The sequence below is a fragment of the Globicephala melas genome, chromosome 1 (assembly GCF_963455315.2).
Source record: "Globicephala melas chromosome 1, mGloMel1.2, whole genome shotgun sequence".
NCBI classification, from domain to species: Eukaryota; Metazoa; Chordata; class Mammalia; order Artiodactyla; family Delphinidae; genus Globicephala; species Globicephala melas.
The window spans coordinates 169234298-169259663 of NC_083314.1; the positions used below are offsets into that span (position 1 = coordinate 169234298).

At 47.5% G+C, this 25366-nt stretch overlaps 1 protein-coding gene across 1 annotated transcript; it reads left to right on the forward strand.

Annotated features, from left to right (window-relative positions):
* Positions 1–1824: 1824 nt before the first annotated feature.
* IFNLR1 (interferon lambda receptor 1) lies at positions 1825–25009 on the forward strand. The gene is made up of 7 exons (XM_030874719.2): positions 1825–1933; positions 5574–5697; positions 13692–13876; positions 18212–18354; positions 20083–20242; positions 20545–20678; positions 21677–25009. Exons 1-7 carry the CDS (start codon positions 1825–1827, stop codon positions 22421–22423), a joined length of 1602 nt encoding a protein of 533 aa, XP_030730579.2. The 3' UTR covers positions 22424–25009.
* Positions 25010–25366: the final 357 nt, after the last annotated feature.

A 25366-nucleotide genomic window follows, 5' to 3' on the forward strand; every position in this document is an offset into this window, starting at 1 on the left:
ACAGAGAACTGGAGGGAGGTTCAAAAGGTAGGTGGAGGCCCCGTTGTAAAAACCTTTGACTGCCACGTAAGAGATTATGAGTCTCACGCTATGGACCAGAGACTTCAATACGAGCCCCATGTGCCACTCAGGGCTTGGGATGTGGTTTGTTCTAAACATGGAAGAGCTCAGGTCTGGTTCTTCCACTCTGTGCTGTGTTGAAGCAGGCTCCTGCAGACTCAGGAGAGCCCATTGTGTGCACTTCTTCCCAACTTTGTGTTTAGGGCCTCAAATTGAAATTGACCTTGGTGGAGATATCTATACCACAGAAACTGGCAAACGCTACCAAGCAGGGCCTCCCCCTGCCCCACAAGACCCAGGCATTAAACATTTACCAGCACCACTGCTTCCACCAAAGAGGAAGCTGGCACTGCAGCACTGGTGAGAGTTTAATGCTATGATCTTTGCAAATCAGGAAGGGATCAAGACTGGGACATTTTATTTTTGTCTGCCCTTAACCATCAGAAGGCTGAGTAGCAGAAGTTTTATACCCACAGGCTTTGAGGACAGCCAGACTGAGGACCAAATCCCAGCCCTGTCACTAACTAGCTGGGTGACCTTGGGCAAGCAATGTTACCTCTCAGAGTTTCACCTGTTAAAAAAGATATTAATAGCCGGGCTGGGTCACAACTGACCAACGGTCACCAGGCCCGTCACTGAGACCCAGAGAATGAACAGAGCATTTACCCAGAGGCAGTGTGGCCTTGGAGTCAGACGGGCCTGGGTCTGAATCCAGCATCCAGCACCTGCATGAGCTCTCTGGGGTCTCAGAATGGCAGTTTCCTCATCTGAAACGAGGAAGCAATACCTCCTTTGAGAGTTGTGGAAGAACAGAAAATAACATATTTAATAAAGAAGAGCTATGATGATTTATAGAATAAAGTGACTTTTCTTATTGGAAAAGCAAGACATATTAATTAGAAACTAACTTGACTAATTTAGTTTAGGATTACTTACTTAAATTTGAAATTAAACATGAACAAAAAGAAGAAACCCTTTTAAAAATACCCTCATCACCGAGAGATAACAACCACTGACATATTGATGTATATCCTTCCAAAACGATCCACACCTATAGGCACGCATTTCTTTAATGGGCCCATATTTCGGTACTTGCTTTTCTGCTGCTGAGTGTATTATAAACATCCCTGAGTCACTACATATGCCTTGGCAACATCGTTTTTAATGGCTGTAGACTATCCTGTGGGGCGGCTGGTTCCACTATTTGAAAGCGATTACTGTTCAGGTGACTGGTAACAAACACACCACAGGCTTTGGCACCAGAGGGACCAGCTTTCCCGGGAGCAAGCCCGTGAAGCTCTGGAGGCTGTCACTCCCTGCGTGAAGGATGTAGAGAATAACACGACAGACCCACCAGATTCTCGCGGGGGTTAAAGTAGATAATACGGGAAAGTGCTTGGCCTAGAACCTGGAACTTAGAACGTTCTCGGATACAGCCAATGGTTGCCTGAGACTACGTTCTTAAACTGGCCCTGAACTCGACTGTCCTGTTAAAAGTCTCGTATTGGAATTCCTAACTGTGATTATTAATAATAAACAGTTTCCCTCTTCTCCCCTCCCTCCACACACGGATTTACTGATACCCCCTCACATCCCACCCCCGGGATCGGGCAGAACAAAATGAAGTAGACGCCCTGGGAGCTACCGGAGGGTTTGAGCCCGGCAGCCGCAAGGGAAGCCCCGGGAGCTTCCCAGTCCTGGCCCCGAAGGGGCGGGCCCGCGGCCCGGCCTCCCATTGGCTGCCAGTCGCGTCACCTGCTTTGGATGGGCCTGGAGGAGGGACCTGGTCCTACCCTGGGCCACAGGAAGACCGGCATGACCGGGGCCCCGCGGTGGGTCTCGTTGCTCCTGTGCCTGCTGCAGTCCACTTCAGGTAAGGGCACGGGGCCGCGGGGTGGGCGTGGGGCCGCGGGGTGCCCCATCCGGTCCGCACCCACCTTCCGACCCAGAGCTCCGGGGAGGGAGTGCCTTGGACATCAGTCTGTGCGCCGCAACCCGTGCGAATTAGCAGAGCCCACCCAGCACCAGTTTTCTTTTTCCGAGGACTAAACAGACCCGGGTCTTTGAAATTCCTTTCCGGGAAGGAACTGATCCAGCTTCCTAATGCCAGTTCAGCCTCAGACGAACAGAAAAAAAGACAGTGGCCGTTCAAAAGTCAGCTGCATTTGTTTATAAAGTGGTTTTTAAGGTTTCCTAAAAGCCCTATCCGCTGCATTAATATCACAGACCCTGACTAGTAGGGGAAATTAAGCAGAAGCGCCCTGCCGTCGCCAGGGGTCTCCTCCCCTTCCTCCCGACTCGGGGTGTCAGAAGTTCCACCCAGGCCTGAGGGGAAGAAGTGCCAGCTTAGCCCGTGCTGTGCTGTCATTCTAACAAGCCACCTTTTTTTCTGAGCTCTCACTGGTAAATAAGGTGACAGGATACAAAATACCTTGGGATAGGAACCAACCACCAAACCCCAACCAATCCAGGGAGAAGGACACCAAAATGCCCCCAGGATATGTCCCTAGTCTTAGACTAATAATTTAAGAGCTAGAAGTGCCCTTGGACATCATCTAATGCTAAGGTTAAACGCCAGCATTTGTTTGAGCAACTTCTTGGGCTTCTAGTTTAGCATCACAACCCAACTGTCCTAGAAGATAGGTATTATTTCCTCCCGTTTCAGAGGGGGAAACTGAGGCTCAGAGCAATTAAGGGGAATTACCCAAGAAGGAAGGCATTGGTGAGACACACAGAACAGAGAAGACAAGCTGAAGTGAGCATGGCCAACTTTGGCCGTGGGATGGGCAGCTGGCACAGGGCGGTCCACCCACCCAGGTCAGCTCAGGGATGCCCCAGCCCCTGGAGCCTCCGCAGCAGTGTTACTGCAGCTGATGAGGGACAGTGGACCTATGCAGGGAGGAGAGGAGGGGTTCCTCTGTACCCCTTTTTCACCATCAAACTCAATAGTTTTGCTGTCTAGAGCTAGCTATCCTTACACCCGAGGAATATTTAGTGTACACAACACAAACTATGGTGTGAAGGTTTAGGGTGAAGCGCAGCGGGATCCAGGTTCTCATCCTGGCTCGCACACACACTGGCTGTGTAGTCTCAGGCAAATTACTCACCATCTGTATCGGAGCCTAGTGCCTTCCGTGGAAGGGAAGGACACCTAACCCACAGGGTGGTTTGTCCTGAGGACTGAATGAGGTTTTGTGTATAAAGTTTCACACCGATGCCCGGCACCCTTCGAAGGCTCATCAGGAGGTAACTACTCTAGCTGCTATTTATCCACTGTGGCCAAGCTCAGAATTGAGGCCTGTCCTCAAATAAGACGATTGTAGACAGATTTTGGCCTCATGCCAGCCACCTGCTAGGAAGTCCAGAAGCTGGGGCCATGTCGGCATTGGCATCCTGGTGACGCAGTTCCAGCTAGAGGACACGGGGTAGGGTGGTCTGAAAGGCCAGGAGTGTGGAGCCGAGCTGAGCGCCACCAGCAGAAAGGGCCCTCCCTCCCTGAGGCCGTTCTATAACCTGTATGGATTTCCATCATGACCCATGTGACACTTCAAGGCACTGCCTTCTCCATGGGACCATGAGCTCCTAAAGGGGAGGAGTGGAGCTGTAGTCCTCTCTGAACCCTCTGGCACGCAGTGATCAATAGATGTCTTTGACCAATAATGATCCATAGATGTTGGAAGAATAAGGCTGAACAGGCCCCACGAGAACCCAGGGGAGGAAGTGTGATCAAGAACTCAGACTTTGCAGACGTAGAGAATGGACTTGAGGACACGGGGAGGGGGAAGGGTAAGCTGGGACAAAGTGAGAGAGTGGCATGGAATATATACACTACCAAATGTAAAATAGATAGCTAGTGGGAAGCAGCCGCATAGCACAGGGAGATGAGCTCGGTGCTTTGTGTCCGCCTAGGGGGTGGGAGGGAGACACAAGAGGGAGGAGATATGGGGATATAGGTATATGTATAGCTGATTCACTTTGTTATAAAGCAGAAACTAACACACCACTGTAAAGCAATTATACTCCAATAAAGATGTTTAAAAAAACCCAAAAAACTCAGACTTTGGGGGTGGCTAGGCCTGGATTTGAATTCTGTTTCTACAACTTATTAGCTGAGGGGGCCTCAGTTTCCTCATCTGTAATGTGATGATCCTAATTAGTACCTACCTCCTAGGGATGTGGGGCGGATTGAAGGAGGAAGTGCAGGTAACGTGCTTTGCATGGTGCCTGGCACGTAGTTAGGGCACATTAGCTGCTGTTATTATCATCTGCAGCATCACCACCACTTCTGAAAGATGTCAGGAAGTGACGTTTGAATCAAGTCTTTAAAAGATTCGATGGTGAATACCACGCTGTCAAAGACACCTGGGTTCAAAGACACACAGAAGAATGAGGTGGTTTGAGAAGGGCGAGAAAGAAGACTGGCTGCAGCCTGGTGACGTATGTAGGTGAGCTGTCAGGAAGAGGTCAACGAGATGGCCCAGCCAGGCCAAGCTGGGCAGGGCTTCACGTATCCTGATAAGGAGCATAGACTTTATTCTGAGGACAAGGGAAGGGCAGAAACTGGGCAGCTGTGTAATCAGATGCATATTTCAGAAGATGAGGGTTAGCAGGGAGGAGGTGCCAAGGAGGGAAGTAGGGGCCAGTGAGAGGTGGTCAGGGAAAGAATCACTGAGACAATGACATCTGAGTAAAGATGGGAAGGAAGCAGAGGAGTGAGCCAGATGGACAGCCGTGGGGAGAACAGTCTAGGCGGAGGGAACAGCTCGTGAAAAGGCCTAGAGGTGGGAGTGTGCCGGCATGCTCTAGGAACAGGAAAGGGCCAGAATGGCTGGAGAGGAGCCAGCAAGGGGAGTCATGGGTTGTATAGGGTAGGGTCTTGAGGGTGATTGTAAAGACTTTGGATTTTACCTTGAATGAAACAGAAGCCACTGGAGGTTTAAAGCAAAAGAGTGACGTGATGTGACTTTCATTTTAACCCTTGCTGCTATATGGAGAATGGATTGTGGGCACAAGGTTGGAAGCAGGGAGACCAGTTAGGAGACCTTAGGAATAATCCAAGTCATCACAGTATTCATTCATTCACTCAACAGATTTTTATTGTGTACCTACTATGTGCCAGGGACCATTGCAGGCAGGCTCTGGGGACATGGCTGAGAACAAGACAGAGCCTCTGCTCCTTGAGACCCTCAGGGCCGTTCCCTCCTGGAGTCCAGGAATCTATTAGATGGTCCTGTGCTGCGCTGCTTTGCCGGAACCCTCACGTGCCAGGGTGGGCTTCCCATCATGTCATAGATGGGCTGCTGAGGTCTAAGGAGGGGAAGGGGCTGCAGTACAGCCAGTCGGTGGCATGGATGTGACTGGAATCCCACACCCCAGGTTCCCAGCCTACATCACATCCCCTATACTTAAGCCACCCCAGATAACTCCTGGTTCTTAAACTCGGTGAGCACCCGACTGCCCGCCCGCACTGCTCGGAATGGCTCCAGACTTCATGGCCTCTTTCTCCACCACAGGGAGGCCCCTTCTGGCCCCTCCCCAGAACGTGACGCTGCTCTCCTGGGACTTCAGTGTGTACCTGACGTGGCTCCCAGGACCTGGCAACCCCCAGAACATGACCTATTTTGTGGCCTATCAAAGGTGGAGGGGCGCCTCTGGGCTGGTGGGATGATAGGGGGAGACCGAGGAGGTGGGCAGGGGCTGGACGGGCTTGGTTCTCTGTGTCCATGGGTGACGGCCTGCAGCAGGTATTGGGAGAGGGCGTTTGATAAAGCTCTGGAGGTGGGGATGATGCTTAATGGAGAACAGCGCCCAGGTGAAAGACCTGCCGGGGGTGGGGGCAGGTCTTTGAGAAAAGTCAGAGCAGAGCTTGGATGGAGCTGTGAGGACCCAGTGAGGGAATTCTTGAGGGCCTGGATGAGGTGCTTGGCATTCCAGCAGATAAGGGAGGCAGGTGTATCTCTTGCAGAGCCGTGTTAGGCATCGCTAGATGATTACCCTTTTCCCCACGGAGCCTGCACGGAGTCTTGGAGTCCTTCTCAACTTGGCAGCCCAGGCAGCCACTGCTGATGCAGAGGAGTTTGCAAATGAAAGCTGATTTGCCATCTTTGCACATAGACGGAAATCATCTGAAGTTCTTTAGTAAGAGAGTGAGCTAATGAAAGCAGATACTCAGGAGGATTAATCTAGAATTGGTGAGAAGGAGGAAGCAGAAAGGAGAAGAAACTGCCACGTACTCAGGACCCACTCTGTGCCAGGCTGAGTGCTAGGAGCCTTGCATGAGCATTTCCCTTCTTCCTCCCAGCATCACCAGGCAGACCCTGCATTTCCCCTGTTCTAGAGGCGAGGAAACAACTCAGGTGCTGTGACCTGCCCAAGGAAGCCAGTGATGGAACCAGAAGAAAAACCCAAGTCTGTCTGACCCCAAAGCTTGTGCTCTCCCTGTTCTATTACTGTCCCTCCATCTGTAGCATCCAGATGTGAGTGATGGGGGCCTGGCTTGGGAAAGGACAGACTGTGAGAGAGCTTTAAAAAGAAAGAATGGTATAGAACTGTATCAGGAGGCAGAAAATACCAATACCTAACATGGCCTGTGTGTTTGCTCTGTGTCTGCACTGTGTCCATACATGAAATGTATTTAATCTCACACCGCCCTACGAGGAAGGATTCAGTGACTCTGCTCTACAGTGGAGGTAACTGAAGCACTGAGAGTGTATTTTGCTCAAAGCCACAGAGCTGGGCATAGTGGAGGTGGGATAAATTGATGAAAGAATTGAAAGCCTAACCTCTGGACCTATATGATATTTTCCTTTCCTTTTACGCTTTTGAAACACCTGCGAGGATTCCAAAACCATGATATTCTAATGGTATTTTTTCATTTATTAGCTGGAATTAATTTTACAAAGAGATGCTTCCTCTCATGTAGTGTTTGATATTCAGTGGTACTATTCATGTAAGCAAGACAGAATAAATGCTTGAATTGTTTTCCTTTAATTTACCAGTTTTCAAGATAACAAACTGGTTCCCTATCATGTCCCAAAGGTGATTGACTTGTTTTTTTATTATCATTACGAACTCAAGTAGTTAAACATATGTGATGGTTTCAATTCATTGCAATTTATTCTACTCATTGAAGCTTGAATGGTCTCATCTTTAGTCCATGAATGTCTCTTCAGGTTGGCCCCTGAGTCCTTTGAATTTGACCCTAGTAATTCATGATATCTTTATTGCTATCTGTTGCGAAAAGATGTTCCAGACTCACTTGCACAATTCCTGACCTAAAACCTGAAATCAGCCACGTCTCCATTTGGTAAGAAATGGTTTTAAAGGACACAGTCTGTGTAGCTGTCTGATCACTACTGAACTATTGCTCTGAGATCTTTTCAGTGAACAGAATTAGGGTGATTCACGTAATAATCCCATCCCTATCCCTGGCTTCTACTGAGGTGGCTGATTAAATCCGTGAGTTGCACCCACGATCTCCTTATCAAATGATTTTCCAGCCACCACGTTGGTGTTCTCTCCAGAACACGCTTTCTCATTTTTTGCAATATGCATAGGCTGAGAATTTTCCAAATCTTCAATTTCTGGTTCCTTTTTGCTTAACAATTCCTTCTATCTCTCTCTCTCTCCTCTCTCATTTTACTATAAGCAGTAAGGAGAAACCAGGTCACATCTTCAACGCTTTGCTTAGAAATCTCCTCAGCTAAGTATCCAAGTTCATCACTTTCCACTTCTGATTTTCCATAAAACACTAGGACGTAATTCAGTCAAGTTCTTTGCCACTTTATAACAAGGATCAATTTTCTTCCAGTTTCCAGTAAGACATTCCTCCTTTCCAACTGGGATGACCCCAGAATCACCTTTAACATCTATATTCTGACGAACAGTCTTTTCAAGGCAATTTAGGCTTTTTCTCACATGAACCTCAAAACTCTTTCAGCCTCTGTTACCCAGCTGCAAAGCTACTAACACAATTTTAGATATTGGTTACATTGGCACCTCACTTATGGTACCAAAATCTGTGTTCATTTACCAGGGCTGCCATAACAAAATATCACAGACTGGGGACTTAAACAAGAGAAGTTTTTCTCTCACAGTTCTGAAGGCTGGAAGTCCGAGATCAAGGTGTCAGCAGGTTTGCTCTCTCCTGAGGCCTCTCTCAGGAGATGGTCACCTTCTGTGTCCTCACCTGGCCTTTTCTCTGTGGGAGAACAGCCCTGGTGTCCCTTCCTCTTCTCATAAAGGCACTAGTCCTATTGGATAAGGGCCTCACCCTTAGGACCACATTTAATCTTAATTACCTCTTTAAAGGGCCCATCTCCAAATACAGTCACATGGGTGTTAGGGCTTCAACATATGAATTGGGTGGGGGATGTGTGTGCACAATTTAGTCAATAATGCTGATAAGCTGGATTTCACCAAATTTAAAATTTTGTTCTTTAAAAGAAAAAAAAAAGCCCAAAGAAAATGAAAAAGCCAGCCACTGAGAAAAATATATTCATAGTATAAACACTGACAAAGAACTTATATCCAAAATAAAGAACTCCTACATCTCAAAAATAAGAAGACAAATCACCCCCCAAATATTTGAATAGTCACTTCACAAAAGAAGATATATAAATGGCCAATAAGCACATGAAAAGATGTTCAACATCATTAGTCATTAGAGAAGTACAAATTAAAGCTACAAGGAAATACTACTTCACACTCACTAGAATGGTTAAAGTTAAAAGGTCTGATGATACTAAGCATAGACAAACATGTGGAGTAACTCTCATGGAGATGGCCCTCCATATTCTGGGGTTTTGCAGCCACAGATTCAACCAACCATGGATCAAAAATATTTTTTAAAAAAATCCAGGGGCTTCCTTGGTGGTGCAGTGGTTGAGAGTCCACCTGCCGATGCAGGGGACACGGGTTCGTGCCCCGGTCCGGGAAGATCCCACGTGCCGCAGAGCGGCTGGGCCCGTGAGCCATGGCCACTGGGCCTGCGCGTCCGGAGCCTGTGCTCCGCAACGGGAGAGGCCACAACAGTGAGAGGCCCGCGTACGGCAAAAAAAAAAAAAAAAAAAAAAAAAAAAAATCCAGAAAGAAAAATAAATCCGTAAAGTGCCAAAAGCTAAACTTGAATTTGCCATACACTAGCAGCTATTTACATAGCATTTGCATTGTATTTACAACTATTTACATATCATTTACATTGTATTAAGTATCATAAGTAATCTAGAGATGATTTAAAGTACATGGGAGGATGTGCATACATTATATGCACATACGAGACCATTTTATGTAAGGGACCTTAACATCCACAGGTTTCTGTATCTCCCGGGGGGCCTAGAACCAATCCCCTGTGGACACTGACTGTATATTGTTGATGGGAAATACAGTGGTACAATCACTTTGGAAAACAGCTTGACAGTTTCTTGTAAAGTTACACATTCAGTAACCGAGTTTCCCAGATTCTACTCCTAGATCTTTATCCATGAGACATGAAAACATATGTCCAAACAAAGACTTGTATACAAACTTTCATAGCAGCTTAATTCATAATTCCCTGTTATGGACTGAATTGTGTTCCCCCCCTTAGTCACTCATATGTTAAAGCCCTAACACCCATGTGACTGTATTTGGAGATGGGGCCTTTCAAGAGGTAATTAAGATTAAATGTGGTCCTAAGGGTGAGGCCCTAATCCAATAGAACTAGTGCCTTTATGAGAAGAGGGACAGCAGGGCTGCTCACACACAGAGAAAAGGCCAGGTGAGGACACAGAGAGAAGGTAACCATCTCCTGAGAGAGGTCTCAGGAGAGAGCAAACCTGCAGACACCTTGATCTTGGACTTCCAGCCTCCAGAACTGTGAGAGAGACATTTCTGTGGTTTAAGCCCCCAAGCCTGGCATTTTGTCACCGCAGCCCTGGCAGACTAACACATCAGGTTTCTTTTCTCCCGGTGTCCTAAGAAATGCTTGCTTGACTCAAGGTCACGAAGATCCTCTTCTGTGCTTTCTTCTAGAAGTTTTCAAACTTTAGTATTTACATTTCAGTTCTCTTTTATTTTTATTTATTTATTTATTTGCGGTACGCGGGCCTCTCACTGTTGTGGCCTCTCCCGTTGCAGAGCACAGGCTCCGGACGCGCAGGCCCAGTGGCCATGGCTCACGGGCCCAGCCACTCCACGGCATGTGGGATCTTCCCGGACCGGGGCACAAACCCGTGTCCCCTGCATCGGCAGGGGGACTCTCAACCACTGCGCCACCAGGGAAGCCCCCAGTTCTCTTTTATTTTTTGAAACTTTCTCTCTTTTCACTTTCTGTTTCTTTTAAGGCATTATCTGCTGTATTAATTTGCTCTTATTGTTCTTCTAATTTATTCTTCGTTTATGAAATGTGGTTGTTATTGTTTCTTATCTGCCTCCTGTGTTCTGTTATCTCCTTTCTGAGTTTCTCTGATTCTGTTTTGTGTTGTTCTTCCATGTCTTATATCATTTTTAAAATGTCTTTTATAATCCATTTTGAAGGAGTAGTTTACAGTTTCAATCTGTTCATAGATATGTTTTTAGCATGCGTTTTCTGACTCGTTCAGTTGATCGCTTAGCTTATTAATTTCTATCCTTCCTTATTTTCTGTTATAAATATTTAAAGCTATATGCTTAACTACATCTCATAAATTTTTATTTGTGTTATATTTTTGATCATTCAGTTTTAGAGATTTACTAACTTCCATCATAATTCTTTCTTTGATCCATGAGTCATTTTATTTTATTTTCCAATATGTGATTTTTGAGTCTCCTGTCTTTTTGTTTGAAGTATAGTTGATTTACAATGATGTGTTAGTTTCAAGTGTACAGCACAGTGGTTCAGTTTTATATATATATATATATATTCCTTTTCAGATTCTTTTCCATTATAGGTTATTACAAGATATTGAATATAGTTCTCTATGCTATACAGTAGGACCTTACTGTTTATCTATTTTATATATGGTAGTGTGTATATATTAATCCCAGACTCCTAATATATCCCTCCCCAGTCCCCTTTCCCCTTTGGTAACCATAAATTTATTTTCTGTGCCTGTGAGTCTATTTCTGTTTTGTAAATAAGTTTGTATCATTTTTTTAAGATTCCACATATAAATGATGTCATATGATATTTGTCTTTGTCTGACTTAATTCACTTAGTATGATAATCTCTAGGTCCATCCATGTTGCTGCAGATGGCATTATTTCATTCTTTTTTATGGCTGAGTAGTATTCCTGTATATATGTATACACACACATACATACATACATACCATTCATCTGTTGATGGACATTAGGTTGCTTCCATGTCTTGGCTATTGTCAGTAGTGCTGCTATGAACACTGGGGTGCATGTATCTTTTCAAATTAGAGTTTTGGTCTTTTTCAGATATATGCCCAGGAGTGAGATTACTGGATCATATGGAACTCTATTTTTAGTTTTTTAAGGAACCTCCATACTGTTCTCCATAGTGACTGCACCAATTTACATTCCTACCAACAGTATAGGAGGGTCCCCTTTTCTCCACACCCTCTCCAGCATTTATTATTTGTAGACTTTTTGATGATGGCCATTCTGACTGGTGTGAGATGATACCTTGTTGTAGTTTTGATTTGCATCTCTCGATACTTAGAGATGTTGAGCATCTTTTCATGTGCCTGTTGACCATCTGTATGTCTTCTTTGGAGAAATGTCTATTTTGGTCTTCTGCCCATTTTTGATTGTGTCGTTTGTCTTTTTGATTGAGTTGTATAAGCTGTTTGTATATTTTGGAAATTAATCCCTTGTTGGTTGCATCATTTGCAAATATTTGATCCATGAGTCATTTTAAAACATTTTAAAATATTCAAACTTCCTTTAGTTCTCTTTTTGTTAATGATTTTTAACTGGATTATTTACAGTCAGAGGAAATAGTTTGAGAGATACCTATTCTTTGAAATTTGAGAGTTGCTTTATTTTTGTTAATATTTTTGATAATATTTTGTTTAGGGTTCGTATGTGGCTCAACCAGTTTCTTGTTTGTTCTGTGTATGTTCATTAGACGAACTTTGATAATTATGTTGTTCATTTTTTTAACATATGTACTAATAATTTTTCTTTATTCAACTGTTGATTACTGAGTGAGATATATTAAAAATTTCCCATCATAATTGTGGATTTTCTTTTTCTTCCTGTAGTTTTATCTATTTTTGCTGAATATAGTTTGAAGCTATTTAATAGGCACATATAAGTTAGAATTTGTATATCTTCCTGGTAAGTGGAATCATTCACTACTGTGTAGTGGTTCTTTTCACCTTTACTAACACTTTGGACTTTGAAGTTTCTATTTTATCTCATATTAATATGCCTACACCAGTTCCTTTTTTCGTTGATGTTTACCTAGTATAACTTCACCAAAAAACAAAACAGGGGAATTCTTCCCCTAGATCTGTTCTCTTTGCCTACCTGTATCTCAGCCTTTTCTGGTCACCTGTTGCTCAGTCTCCAAACCCAGGAAGAGTCCTCAATTCTCCTTTCCCTCACATTCCACATCCAATCCATGAGCAAGTCTCATCAGCTTTACCTCCAAAAGGCATCCTACATCCAACCTTTTCTTGCCATCTCACCCATCATTCTCTCTTGGACCACTGCTGCAGCCTCCTAGCTAGTTTATCAGAGTGATATTTTAAAAACATAAATTAGATGACCTCAGTTCCTCTCTTCAGAACCTTCTGATAGCTTCCTCTGACACTTGGAATAAAATCCGAACCCCTTGCCAAGATGGCAAGACCCTGCCTGCTCTGCCCACCCACGTCCAGTCTGTCCACCCTCTCCCGGCCTTGTCCACTGGGCTTTGGCTGCCCTGGCCTTGTTTTTGTCTGGACAGATCAAGTCCCTTCCCGTTGCAAGGCTTTTGCTTTTGCGTTTCCTTCCCTCAGGCCTTCTCTTGGCTCCCTTCTCAGCATCCCGGCCTCAGCTTCAGCACTGTCTTCCTGGCCTTTCCTGAGCCGCCTTCAGAGAGCAGTCACCCCCGCACTACCCTATGACCACTGCATTTACCAGCTCCTGGATTTCTCTTGTTGATGTGATGGTCTCTCATCCCCTCCCTCCACAGTGTAAGTTCCTGAGGGCAGGACCTATCTGTCATGAATTGCCGATTGCCCAAGAATAATGTCCAGCACGCAGGTCCCTCCTTTGGACCTCAGTGTTCTCAGGAGGTCGTAGTCATGGACCTGTGTGTTCCCCTCTGACATCCGCATAGCGCCTGGCACCGGGCCTGGTACACGGCAGGGGGTCCATAAATGCCTGAATGAATAAACGCGGGGAAAATGGTTACTAGCACGACGACCCTGTGGGGGAGCCATGACAGATGGGGACACTGAGGCTTAGGGACAGTGACCTGCGTTAAGGTTCCAGAGCTAGTGAGGGGCAGAGCCAGGGTTCCCCCCCTTGTCTATCATTCCAGAGCCCAAGCTCTTGACTAGACTGTTCTCATTCTGTCTCAGCCGATGGCTGGCTGGCTGGACAGATGGATGGATGGATGATCAGGTGGGATGGAGGGACGAGTGATCGCATGTTCTCTAAGTTTTCTCACCCCCAAGAGGCTGAATCCATGACCCTCCTGTCTCCTCCCTCAGCTCTGCAACCCCCAAACAGTGGCGGAGAGTAAAAGTGTGTGCAGGAACCAAAGAGCTACAGTGTTCTCTGATGTGCCTGGAGAAACAAGACCTGTGCAATAAGTTCAAGGGGCGTGTGCGAGCGGTTTCTCCCAGAGCCAGGTCACCCTGGGTGGAGTCCAAGTCCATGGATTACTTTTTTGAAGGTAAGTGAAGGACCTGTGGGAGGCCGTCTGCTCAGGAGCCTGGCTCAGAGGCACTGCTATCCTGGCCATCTGTCTCCCACTTCCCCAAAGCAGTGGGCAGCTCTCTGGGGCCACCTGCCACGGGCCCTGGCCCATGTCCAAGTAGCCTGACTTCGTGGCAGGGAGTTAGGGGAGTTCACCAGCCCCAGCAGTTCAGTTTGTACCTCCTCCTAATGAGGTTCATGATCTTCTTTTGAGCACAACCTTGGTCATGAACTACACAAGGCACTTTATATATTTATTCTTACTTTTTTAAGGTTCAATCTCTCTCTTTAAGAAACAATTTTTAAAAATTCTGGTTGCAATAGTAATTTCTGTACACGGTAGAAATTTGGGGGGGAAAGGAGATGAAAATAGAGAGGAAAACATTCCCCATGCTTACAGCCTTCATAAATCACCAGTGTTAACATTGAGTGAGGAGAGTGCTTTTCTTCCCCCAATGTATTTTATTTCTAATCCTCATAACAGACCTGTGGGGTTCATTTTCATCACCCCATTTTTTAAAAATAAATAAAGCAAGACTCACAGAAGTTAAGGAACTTGCCAGCTAGTAAGTGGTGGACGCGGGATGTGAAATGGCTCTTTCTGATCTGGGACAAGGTGCTCATCAGGTCAGGAGTAAGGAGGGGAGGATAAATACTCAGACAATAGCCTCATGGAGCTGAGATCTGTAACTTATCACCCAGGCTTCTCAAAATGTTTGAGGACAAAATAGGGCTTGAAGGGGGATGAGGAAGGGATTTAATGAAGGATGGCAGGAGAAAATGGCAGAGAAGGAAGAAGAGATGATTTGGATGGGAGGAAGCTGGCTGGTTGGATGGACGAAAGGAGGAAAAGGATGGGTGGGTAAGAAGAAAAGAAGTGTGGAGAGGATGGGGAAGAAGTGATGGATGAGTGGGAAGGAGGAGGCTAGATGGATGAGTAAATGCTTACCATGAAGGAGCCAGTATGGATGGAGAAGTGGAGGATAGGAACGAAAGGCAGACAGATGGATCAGTGGGTAGTGAGTACAGAAGGAAGGCTGGCTGCCTGGGAAGGGAAGGAAGGGTAAAAGGGAAGGAGAGGCAAAGGAGAAAGGAAAAACAGGAAGGAAAGATGTATGGAAAGAAAAGAATGGATGGATAGGAAGGATGGAGGAGTAGAAAAGTAGGCTGATTGGCTAGATACAAGGAAGGAAGAAAGTATAAATGAACAGGAAGACAGGGTGGATAGGAAGGAAGAAATGTCAATTGGAAAGAAAGGAAGACAGGATGCTTAGGAAGAAGGAAGGATGGTTGAGAAGGACGTGTGGATGGGAAGGAAAAGAAGCATAGTTGGGAAGGATGGATGGATGGATAGAAAGGAAAAGAAAGATGGGAAGGCAGGCAGAAAGGCTGTCTGGCTAGAAGAATAATGGATGAACCACTGCAGAGACTGGATGAATAGGAATAAGAATTAGAACAACAGAGGGAAAGATGCAGAAAGGAGGCTACTTTTTTTTTTGCCTCCTCCTCCCTGAATAATATTCTGATTCTCCTGCAGCACACCTCAAGCTTGAGTGACCCTTCCTTCCTATTTCTGCCCTCAGCTGTGGTGACCCTGGTCACTCTCTCTCTTGAGTTTTGGTAGTTTATGTATTTCATTTCCCCCTAAATTCTTCCAACTCCTTGAGGTCAAGATTTATGGAGGCCTCATCTCCCCACTCCCCTCAGCTCCCTGCCCAGGGCTTAATACATATCAGTGTCCCGTGGATATTTCCTGAACACATAAGTAGTGGCACCTTGTGGAAGCCACACCTTTTCCCTGAGCACAAACACAGGACAGGGATGACCAGTGTGGCCAGAGCTCCTGCTGGCTGGTACTCAGGGAGGGCTGCATGGAAGAAGTGGCATTTCAGCTGGATCTTGAACAATGGTGTATTAATTTTCTCTTGCCACCTTATTTCAACTCACTGCCCCCACCATCTTCAAACCATCAGTCAAACCTAGATGACCTTGAACAGACTGTCATTAGAAATGGACATTAAAGACTCTGCCAGTGAGAGCTCAGAAGCAAGCGAGGAGCATCATAGAGAAAATCTAAATCTCCTTCAAGAGTTCTTAAATCATCACGAACAGACTGTTAGTAGAAGTATGGATGCTAAAAGCACTGCCTCACAGAAGGAAGTGAGGAATATGTTATTGAAAATTTCAGGAAGGGGGAATGCCTCTTATATACTGGCAAAAAGATTAGCAAAATTGTGTCCTGTCGGTATGTGGAAAGCAGAACTTGTAAATGACGAATCTGGACATTTATCAAGGAGATTTGATAAATATTGTGTTGAAGGTTTGCCTGGTTTATTCTTGGTAATCATAGCAAAATGCAAAGAGGAGAGAGAGAAATTGAGGAAAGAGCATAAACGAAAAGGAACCAGGACTTGAAGATTTGGGAAATTCTTAACCTATACAGATGGCAAAAGATACTAAAGAAATTGCTTCCAAGAGTGTGACGTAGAGAAACAGCCAAGTGTGCGGCTGTGCGATCATCTCCTAAAACCTCAGAAAGGTCAAAGTGTTTAGTCCAGAAAAAGGCTCTTTGAAGAGATTTAAGGGTATGACACACAGTTCAGTTCCCCTCAGTCAAATCAAAGGGCCTCTAGAAAGCTGAAGTGTTATCCCTCAGCCAGCTCCGCTAAAGCCAAAAATAGAGAAGGGCTTATCTCAAAAAGATTTGTGGAACTGACTTCTGTCTAATGGAGTGGGTCCCCATGACATCCACAGGAGACCCATAAAATTCTTGAGAATTTTATATCGGCAGAAACACTGCCAGCTTGAACGGAGAGGGACAGAGAGGACAAGAAAAGAAAGAAGGCTACTGGTCCCCCAATTTCTACTGGAAGGAAGCAGACTGGTAAAACTACTTAGCTGCAAATACCTGCTACCTTTCATGAAAAGGAAGGATGATTCAGAGGGTGGAACCAAGAGCCCAGAGAGCAGTGCTGAAAGCCAAGGAGAAGTAGTTCCCAAGCCTTAAAACCTAGTACAGTTTGTGTAGCTGGATTTCAAAACTGCTTCAGCCCAGTGATTCCTTTTTACCTCCTATTTCTCCCTGTTTGAACCAAAATGTCTATAACTATTATCCAGCGCCTATCCCACCACCTTATATCGGGAGCAGATAACTTGTACTTTATTTTCACTGGTCCACAAATGGATAGGAATTGTGTCCCAGGAGTTGTACTGAATGGATTGTACCCAAAGTCTCACCTGAACCTGATTTAGATACGTTAGATGATGAGATTTTAGAACTTGAGTTGATGCTGTAATGGGATGAGACCCTGGGGTACCTTGGGATGGGGAGAATGTATGTTGCATTGGAGAGGGACATGATTTTCAAGGAGTCAGAGGGAGGACCATGATAGACAGAATGACTCCCCCAAAGATATTCATGCTCTAATCCCTGAACTTCTGAATATGTTAGATGTTACTATTAAATGGCAAAAGGGATTTTAATTAAGTTTATGGGTGTTAAAGTAGTGAGATTATCTTGGATTATCCAAATGGGCTCAATCTAATCCCATGAACCCTAAAAAGCAGAGAACTTTCTCCAGCTGCAGGCAGAAGAGGTGTAGAAGAAGGGAAAATCAGAGAGAGTTGAGGTGTGAGAAGGATTCAACATGGTGTTTCTGCTTTGAAGATGAAGGGGCAACGTGATTAGAAATGCAGGTGGCAGGACTTCCCTGGCAGTCCAATAAAGACTGTGCTCCAACTGCAGGGGGTTCGGGTTCAATCCCTGGTCAGGGAACTAAGATCCCACATGCTGTGCAGCGCGGCCAAAATTAAAAAAAAAAAAAAAAAATGCAGGTGCCCTCAGGAGCTGAGAGAGGGTCCCAGCTAACAACAGCACAGAAATAAACCTCAGCCTCACAACCACAAGGAACTGACTTCTGCTGACAGCATGAATGAGCGTGGAAGTGAATTCTCCCCCAAAATTCCAGATAAGAGCCCAGGCCATCTGACATCTTGATTTCCACCCAGAGTTGAGGACCCCATCAAGCCCACCCAGACTCTGACCTACAGAACTGAGAGATAATAAATCTGTGTTGATTTAAGCCACTAAGTTCATGGTCATATGTTATGGCAGCAGCAAAAACTAGTACAAATGAACAGGATGCTGACAGACCAGTGACATGTGAAGGGCACCCAAGTGGAAGGGATGACATGAGTAAAGGGAGGTTAACTGTTTCTGGGCTGGGTGAGGAACAGGCCTGCCTGGAGGCTGGGGGATGGATGCCCTGTGACCCCCAGAAGGTCCTGATGGGTCCTGTTCTGTTTCTGCCAGTGGAGCCAGCCCCACCTGTCCTGGTATTCACCCGAACAGACGAGATCCTGAGTGTCAATGCCACGTACCAGCTGCCCCACTGCATGCCCCAACCAGATCTGAGCTATGAGGTGTATTTCTGGAAAGAGGGGACCGGGAATGAGGTGAGAAACCCCTTTCATGCCCCCAGGCTGGGTCCCCTTCCTCATTCTCCCACCAAACCCCAGTGCCCTTCACCCTCCAAGCCCTGAAAGCCTCCTCCAGGAAGCCTTCCCTGCATACCCCTCACTCCTGGCAGTCACCCCTTGACTCTGCACAGTGTGAGTGGCCTGTGGCCCACCTCTGCCCCCCTCCCCCTAAGAGGCCAAGTTCGGGACATCCTTCCCCTGCACATTACAGGTAATAAACAGCAGTTTTCTACCTAATTTTTTTTAAAATTATGAAACCTTTTTTTTTTTTTTAATCTGACTGAAGTATGACAGGCTCCAAGAACCTACTTAGCCTACTTGTTAAGCCACCAGATTCATTAGGAAAAAAACCTAGAAAATACAGATAAATTCTAGGAAGAAAACCAAAAGTACACAGAGATGATCGCAAATAACTATGTGGTATATATCCAATTTCAGACTTGTTTCTGTGTATGCGTGTGCATATGTCTGTATATATTTATTTATGGCAGGGGTTGGCAAACTTTTTCTGTAATTGGCCAGATAGTAAATACTTTTGGCTTTGCAGGCCTTATCGTCTGTCACCTCTATTCAACTCCATCTGTAACACAAAAGGAGCCATAAGTAAATAGGTACATGAACAGGCATAGCTGTGTTCCAGGAAAACTCTATTTAAAACAAAAGATGGGGGCTTCCCTGGTGGCGCAATGGTTGGGAGTCCGCCTGCCAATGCAGGGGACACGGGTTCGTGCCCCGGTCCGGGAAGATCCCACATGCCGCGGAGCGGCTGAGCCCGTGAGCCGTGGCCGCTGAGCCTGCGCGTCCGGAGCCTGTGCTCTGCGACCGGAGAGGCCGCGGCGGTGAGAGGCCCGCGTACCACAAAAAAAAAAAAAAAAAAAAAAAGATGGGGCTGTAGTCTACGGACCCCCGTTCTTGTCCATTCTGTCTTTTACCGAACCAATGCTCCCACTCCTAACCTCCTGCACACTCTGGATCCCAGAGACACGTTGATAGATCTTCATCCGATGTGGTCCTCACCTTCAAGAACCTCACAGATATTCTCAACCAGCACTGTCCAGTAGAAACATAATGCAAGCCACATCGTGTCATTTAAGCGTTCCACATTAAATTAAGTAAAAAGAAACAAGTGAATTTATTTTCATAGTAGGTTTTATTTCATCCAATAGAATGTTATCTTCTCAACCTGTAGTTAATATAAAAATTACTGAGAAGTTTTATGTTCTTTTTTCGTGAAAGCCAGTGTGTATTTTACACTTAGAGCACATCTCGGTTGGTACCAGCCACACTTCAAGGGCTCAAGCGCATGTGGCCAGTGGCTACTGTGTTAGACAGGCAGCCCTAGAGTTTTCTGTGTCTGTAATGGCTGAGTGACCACCGCCCACCCCCCCAATTGATTGACACGCCCTGAGGGCAGGAAGCCTGAGGCATCTGTCCCTGAAAGTGAGGGCCTGTGGGCCCTGGTGGGGTGTGCATGGGAGTGACCCTGAGTGGCAGGGCTGCTTTTGAACCCAGACCATCTCTACCTCGAAACTCCATGGAAGAGAAACCAGAGAGTGTGGGGACGTGCTCCCTGAATGCTTAAGCCTTAATGCAAGAAAAGGTGTAGGAGTCACCGCTGTGTCCTGCCAACCCCACCCTGTCCTGGCTGCATGGAGCCAGCGCCCCCCAGCAGGTCCACCCGCCTCTGCTTCTCTCTCCAAACAGGCCAGTTTTCCAGCCACTCCCCATGGCCAGCCAGTCCAGATTTCTCTCCAGCCAGACACCAGCGGACACCACTGCCTCAGCGCCAGAACTATATACACCTTTGGCTCCCCTAAATACAGCAAGTTCTCTGAGCCCACCTGCTTCTTCCTGGAGGCCCCAGGTGTGTGCAAAGTGGTACAGAAGTGGGAACTTTTCCGCTGGGCGTTAGGATCTTCATAATATGGTGGTTAAGAGCACAAGTCTAGAGACAGACTCACCTCGATTAAAATCCCAGCTCCACCCCACTCACTGTATCTTTGGGCAGCTTACATAACCTCTCTGAACACTGCTTTCCACACCCTGTAGGACGGGTTTACTCTGATGAGGATTAAATAGGATAATGTACGTGAAGCCCACGGCACAGATGCCGTTGATAGACAGGAGCCCCTGCTTCTCTAGTTGTTATTATGTTTTTCTTCCTAGGATCCAACTGGGCACTCCTGGTACTGCTACCCCTTCTGCTGCCACTGCTGTTGGTCGTTGCCACGGGGCCTGTGATCTGGAAGAGCTTCAGGGGGAACCCCTGGTTTCATCAGGCAAAGATGCCACAGGCCCTGGTATGGCAAATCTGGGGGTGTGCGACAGAGAGGGAGGGTTGTCGAAGAGCAAGGAAGTGGAGCTAGACTTAGAGATAGTTCAGCTAGAATATCAAGATGGCCCAGACTGCGAAACATCTATCTTCCTGTCTAAATTTTCACCATTAGTAATTCATTCCTTTGGCACCAAACTAAAATAGCAAATATGCTTCAGGAGAGATGCCCAGAGGGGAGGCGGGAGGGTGGCACCTAAAGGGGACATCTTAAAAGAGTCCCAGCACTTCATTCACAATCTAACCGAGGGTCAGTCTTGCCCAGGCAGACGCTGGAATTTCCCCACCGGACTGCCAGCTCGCTTGCTTAGAACCTGGGGCCAGCTGGGACAGGGGAAGCCTGGAGAGGTCAGACTTGTTCAGATGAAGGCCTGGAAAGTGAGGCTGTGGGAGATGAGGCTCAGTGGGCACTCGGGTCCGGTGGGGGCTTTGAGGAGGGATTCTGAGAGTCCCTGCCACACGGGACTGTTTCAACGTTCCTGGATATGGGACCTGCACAGAATTCTCACTAACTGAAGGACAACCTCTGTGTTAGATGGGTCTGCACCTTGCCCTATCCCTCTGCCTTCCCATTATGTGGTAAGTTACCAGCTCGACCCCCTGCAGCTGGCACCTGAAAGCTGGAGGCTTTCTCTGGCCTCTGGTGTCCGCTCTGCCCGTGCACATCACCAGCTGCATGTGGCAGAGAATTCACACCGCCACCACCCCTCCATGCCTCACCCGATGGTGCTCTGAGGCCTGTGTCCCCGGCAGGGCTAAGTTCCAGCTGCCCTCGGGGTAACTTGCCTGATAACACCCCGCTATCGGTTGCTAGGCCTTGCTGACACTTCCTGGGATCACTTCCCAAAGAAACTACTTACATTTGAATCCTTGTCTCAGAGTCTATTTCCAGGGGAACCCAAATTAGAACGGTCACTCTTCCAGAAAGGCTGAATCTTCTGTTCTTCTCCCCCTTCCCCCGATCAGGACCTCTCTGGACACAGACACCCCGGGGCAACATTTCAACCCAGTGGCCCAGAGTGCCTGCATGTCTTGATCCTCTGTCCCCAAAAGGAACAGACCAGAAGGGTCAGGCTGACCCCTAGAGTCAGGGCCCCAGCCACCGTCCAGGCAGGATCAGAGGACAGTGCTGAGGAGGAGGAGGCCGACGAGGAGAGCTCGGACGATGGTGTCAGCTTCCAGCCCTACACTGAACCACCCCCCTTCCTGGGGCAGGAACACCAGAGCCCGGGGCAGGCAGAGGCAGGAGGGCCTTGGACTCCTCTGGTCCAGGTCGAAGGCTCCTCTGCTTGCGATTCTTCAGACAGAAGCTGGGCCAGCACTGTGGGCTCCTCCACCTGGGACGAGGCTGGATCATCTGGTTACTTGGCCAAGAAGAGGCCAGGCCGAGGACCGGGTGGGAAGGAGTTCCAGAAGCCTCTCCCACCACCCGAATTCTCCGAGGACTCGAGTTCCCTGGAAGAGCCCCCAGAAGACAACCCGTCCTCCTGGGTCAGCTGGGGCTTACCGTCCCCAGGGCTGATTCTGGTTCCCAGGGAGCCCCCAGTTTCTCTTCAGACACTGACCTTCTGCTGGGACAGCAGCCCCGAGGAAGAAGAAGAGGGTGGGGGGGAATCAGAAAGTGAGGACAGCAGTGACGGCAGCTGCGGGGCTAAGAGCCTCCAGAGGATCGAGGTCAGAGGTAGGACACTGGGGCACTACTTGGCCAGGTGAGCCGTCCCTCCCAGTCTGGTGCTCCTGAGCTTTCTGGGGACCCAGCATGCCACCAAGACTTGAAGTCCTGAGAGCATCATCGCCGGGGCAGCAGCGGGTTCTTACGGCACCTCGGGGAACCCGGCTAGAGGTGTCCGCCAGGTTGAGCAGTCAGAAGCCACCCCGTCCTATGACCTGCGAGCTTTGAGCCGAGAGCCAAGAGGGGTGGAGACAGGGATGGGCGGAGGTCAGAGGTTGGTTGGGTGTCAGACCACACCACTGTCCCTGGGGTGACAGGCCAGTTGGAAAAGTCATCCCTGCACAACATGAAACAGGCGAGGTCAGGTCACAGGGGACATTGAAGGCTGACAGCACAAGGGCCCATCTGGATTTGGGGAGGGAAGAAATCCGGAGGCAAACCAAGTGTAGCAGGACTCAACGCCTCTCTCCAGCACCCGCTGGGCTCCCTCCTCCCCGAGGCTCGACATCCTGATTTATGAGTCCCCTAGGGTGGGCCCCAGTGAAGAAAAATCCAGTTGGCTGAGGGTGTTGGAGAGGAAGAGGAAAGGCATGTCCTTCAAATCCCAGTCTCTGGGTCAGGCATTGCACTGTTTCCATTATCAAAGAGGCCTGGGTCCAAATCCCAGCTCTGCCATTTCCCAGTTGTGTGGCCTTAGGGGAGATACCTTCCTTCTCTGTACCCGAGTCTCCTTTCTACAGCTACCACCTGGGGCACGGTGAGGGTTCCGACAGAGACGTGTGATGCCTGCCACACCATTGGCACTCACCACGTGGTGGCTGGTAGGATTCTCCATCCACCCAGGCTCTGAGGGGACCGCTGGGCATCTCCCACCTGTGACCCTAAACTCAGAGTGACTGGAGTTCCCACCTTTAGTCTTTCTCCTGCCTCCTGCCCTCACTGACCCCTGCCTCCTGGTCAGGAAACAGTTCTCAGAAGCTGGAGCCCAGCCAAGGGTCCCTCTCCCTTTTCCCAGCAAAGAAAATACCAAATGGCCCACCTTCTAGGGGGTCTGATTAATTGGTGGTGGGGTAGCAACCCAGCAGGGAGTTGGACCCCTGGGCCCGTGATCCCCAACTTAGCACTTCAGACCCTTTAGGTGACCATTGTGGTTGTAAAGACATCCCATTTCCTCTTCCAGTTTTGAGAAACCACTGTCTTCTGGAAACAGGTGACTGTCCTTACCTGAGGGTAGTGATGGATGTTCTCAAACGACCGCTTTATTAACCTACACCCACCAGTATATGGACGAGCAGAGCTGAGTCTTCACCCGTTAGACCAAGGTTTTGTCAGTTTTGTGGCCCTGCAGGGACCACAGGAATCCGAACATCTTTGGCTCTGCCATTTCACCTGCCAGGACTTAAGTTCCTCCATTTGTGTAAAAAGCATCTTCATAAGCATTTTATCCACGGGGCTGTGTTTTGAAGGCAACGCAAGGGTGGAACATTAATGGAAGATCTGGAAAAGCTTCTCGAAGGCATCTGGTCCAGGGGTTCTCAAACTGTGTTCCCAAAAGGCCTTGGGCTTCACAGGAGGCGTCTCAATCTCAGGGGGAGCCGTGGGCTGTAGGATCCCCGCAGCGCAACCAGAGCAGCCTCCCTGGGCCCTGATTTTCTCCGGTGGCCCTCTACGTAAGATTGTGCTTACGAGTTTCAACTGCTAAAGAAAACGTTAGCAAACCCCTTTTTAAATTGAACACCTGTCTTTTGTTTCAAACGAGGAAGCTAAAATGTTGACTTACTGTGTACGTCTCTGAGGGTGAGACTGTCGGTCTCTGGCCAGCTGGGCCAAGCCCCGTCCCCTTGGCCATGTAAACAGTACTGAGGTCTCGGCAAGGGTTTCCAAGGGGCACGAGGCTGGCAGGAGGCCTTCACCACTGCTGGGACTCACACACATACATGCATTTCTGCAGGGGTTTCCCTGCAATGAGGCTTGTCTACATCCATGATTGAGCACAGAAGAGGAAGAACAAACTGCAACCATGGAGCTGGGGAAGGCTGTGGCTCACGGCCAGTTCCTAGGAGAATACCCAGACCAAGCCCAGTGTCCTTTCTGGAACCAGCCGAGCTGCTTCGTGGAAGTAAATTCCAAATAACTAAAAGCTATCCTCACTATTGTCTTAGGCTTGTGTGAAGGAACCGCTTTCTCTCTGTTCTGAAACCTTGTGTGTTTTTTAAGCATTTTTTTAAAGTTTAATTTCTGACAGACGCTGAGCTTTCTATTAATTCTAAACTCCAGCTCCTTTATGGTCATTAAGTCATAAACAAAAAACTGGGCAGCTTTAGGAAAGAGCATGCTATTCAATATTATCATTTGTCAGGTGTGCTCAGCACTGAACTGTTTACAAAGCCCTTTCATGTCCCCAGCAGGCAGGAACTGCATAGTGGGAACTCCAGGGCCACGCGTGAAAGATGTCAGGGGCAGAGCGGGTGATGCCCGGGTGAAAGCAACATTCCCGTTCTTTAGGGTAGTGAGGAGATTATATATTGTTCTAAGATATTTGTAGTTATTTCTAATTTTATTTTATGTTTATGTCATATTTAGATAATTTCCTAATGTTTGTTGGGGCCTACCCTAAACTGTTTTAAATAAAGAGCTCTATTTTTAGAGAAAAGGGCAAAATTGAATGGAAAAGCGTGTGCTCTCATTTCTCAAAGTTTCCTCACCACTCTTCTCGCCGTTAAGACTACAGGGTCTTGGGTTGGGTGCCCAGCAGCAGACCCAGAGGCGAGGACTGGGGGGTATAAAGCAGTGCGGCGATTCCAGAAAGCATCAATAGGGGAGTGGGAAGAGAGGGAGGGGAGGCAGCCAGTCCAGATGCATAATCAAACAGGTCATGGCTCTGGGCAACTAGGGTTCAGTCCTCCTAGGGAGCTTTGGGAGTTCAGTGTTGGACCCTCCAGATTTGTTCCCCTGCCAGGGACAGGAGCTGGGAGGCTTATCCA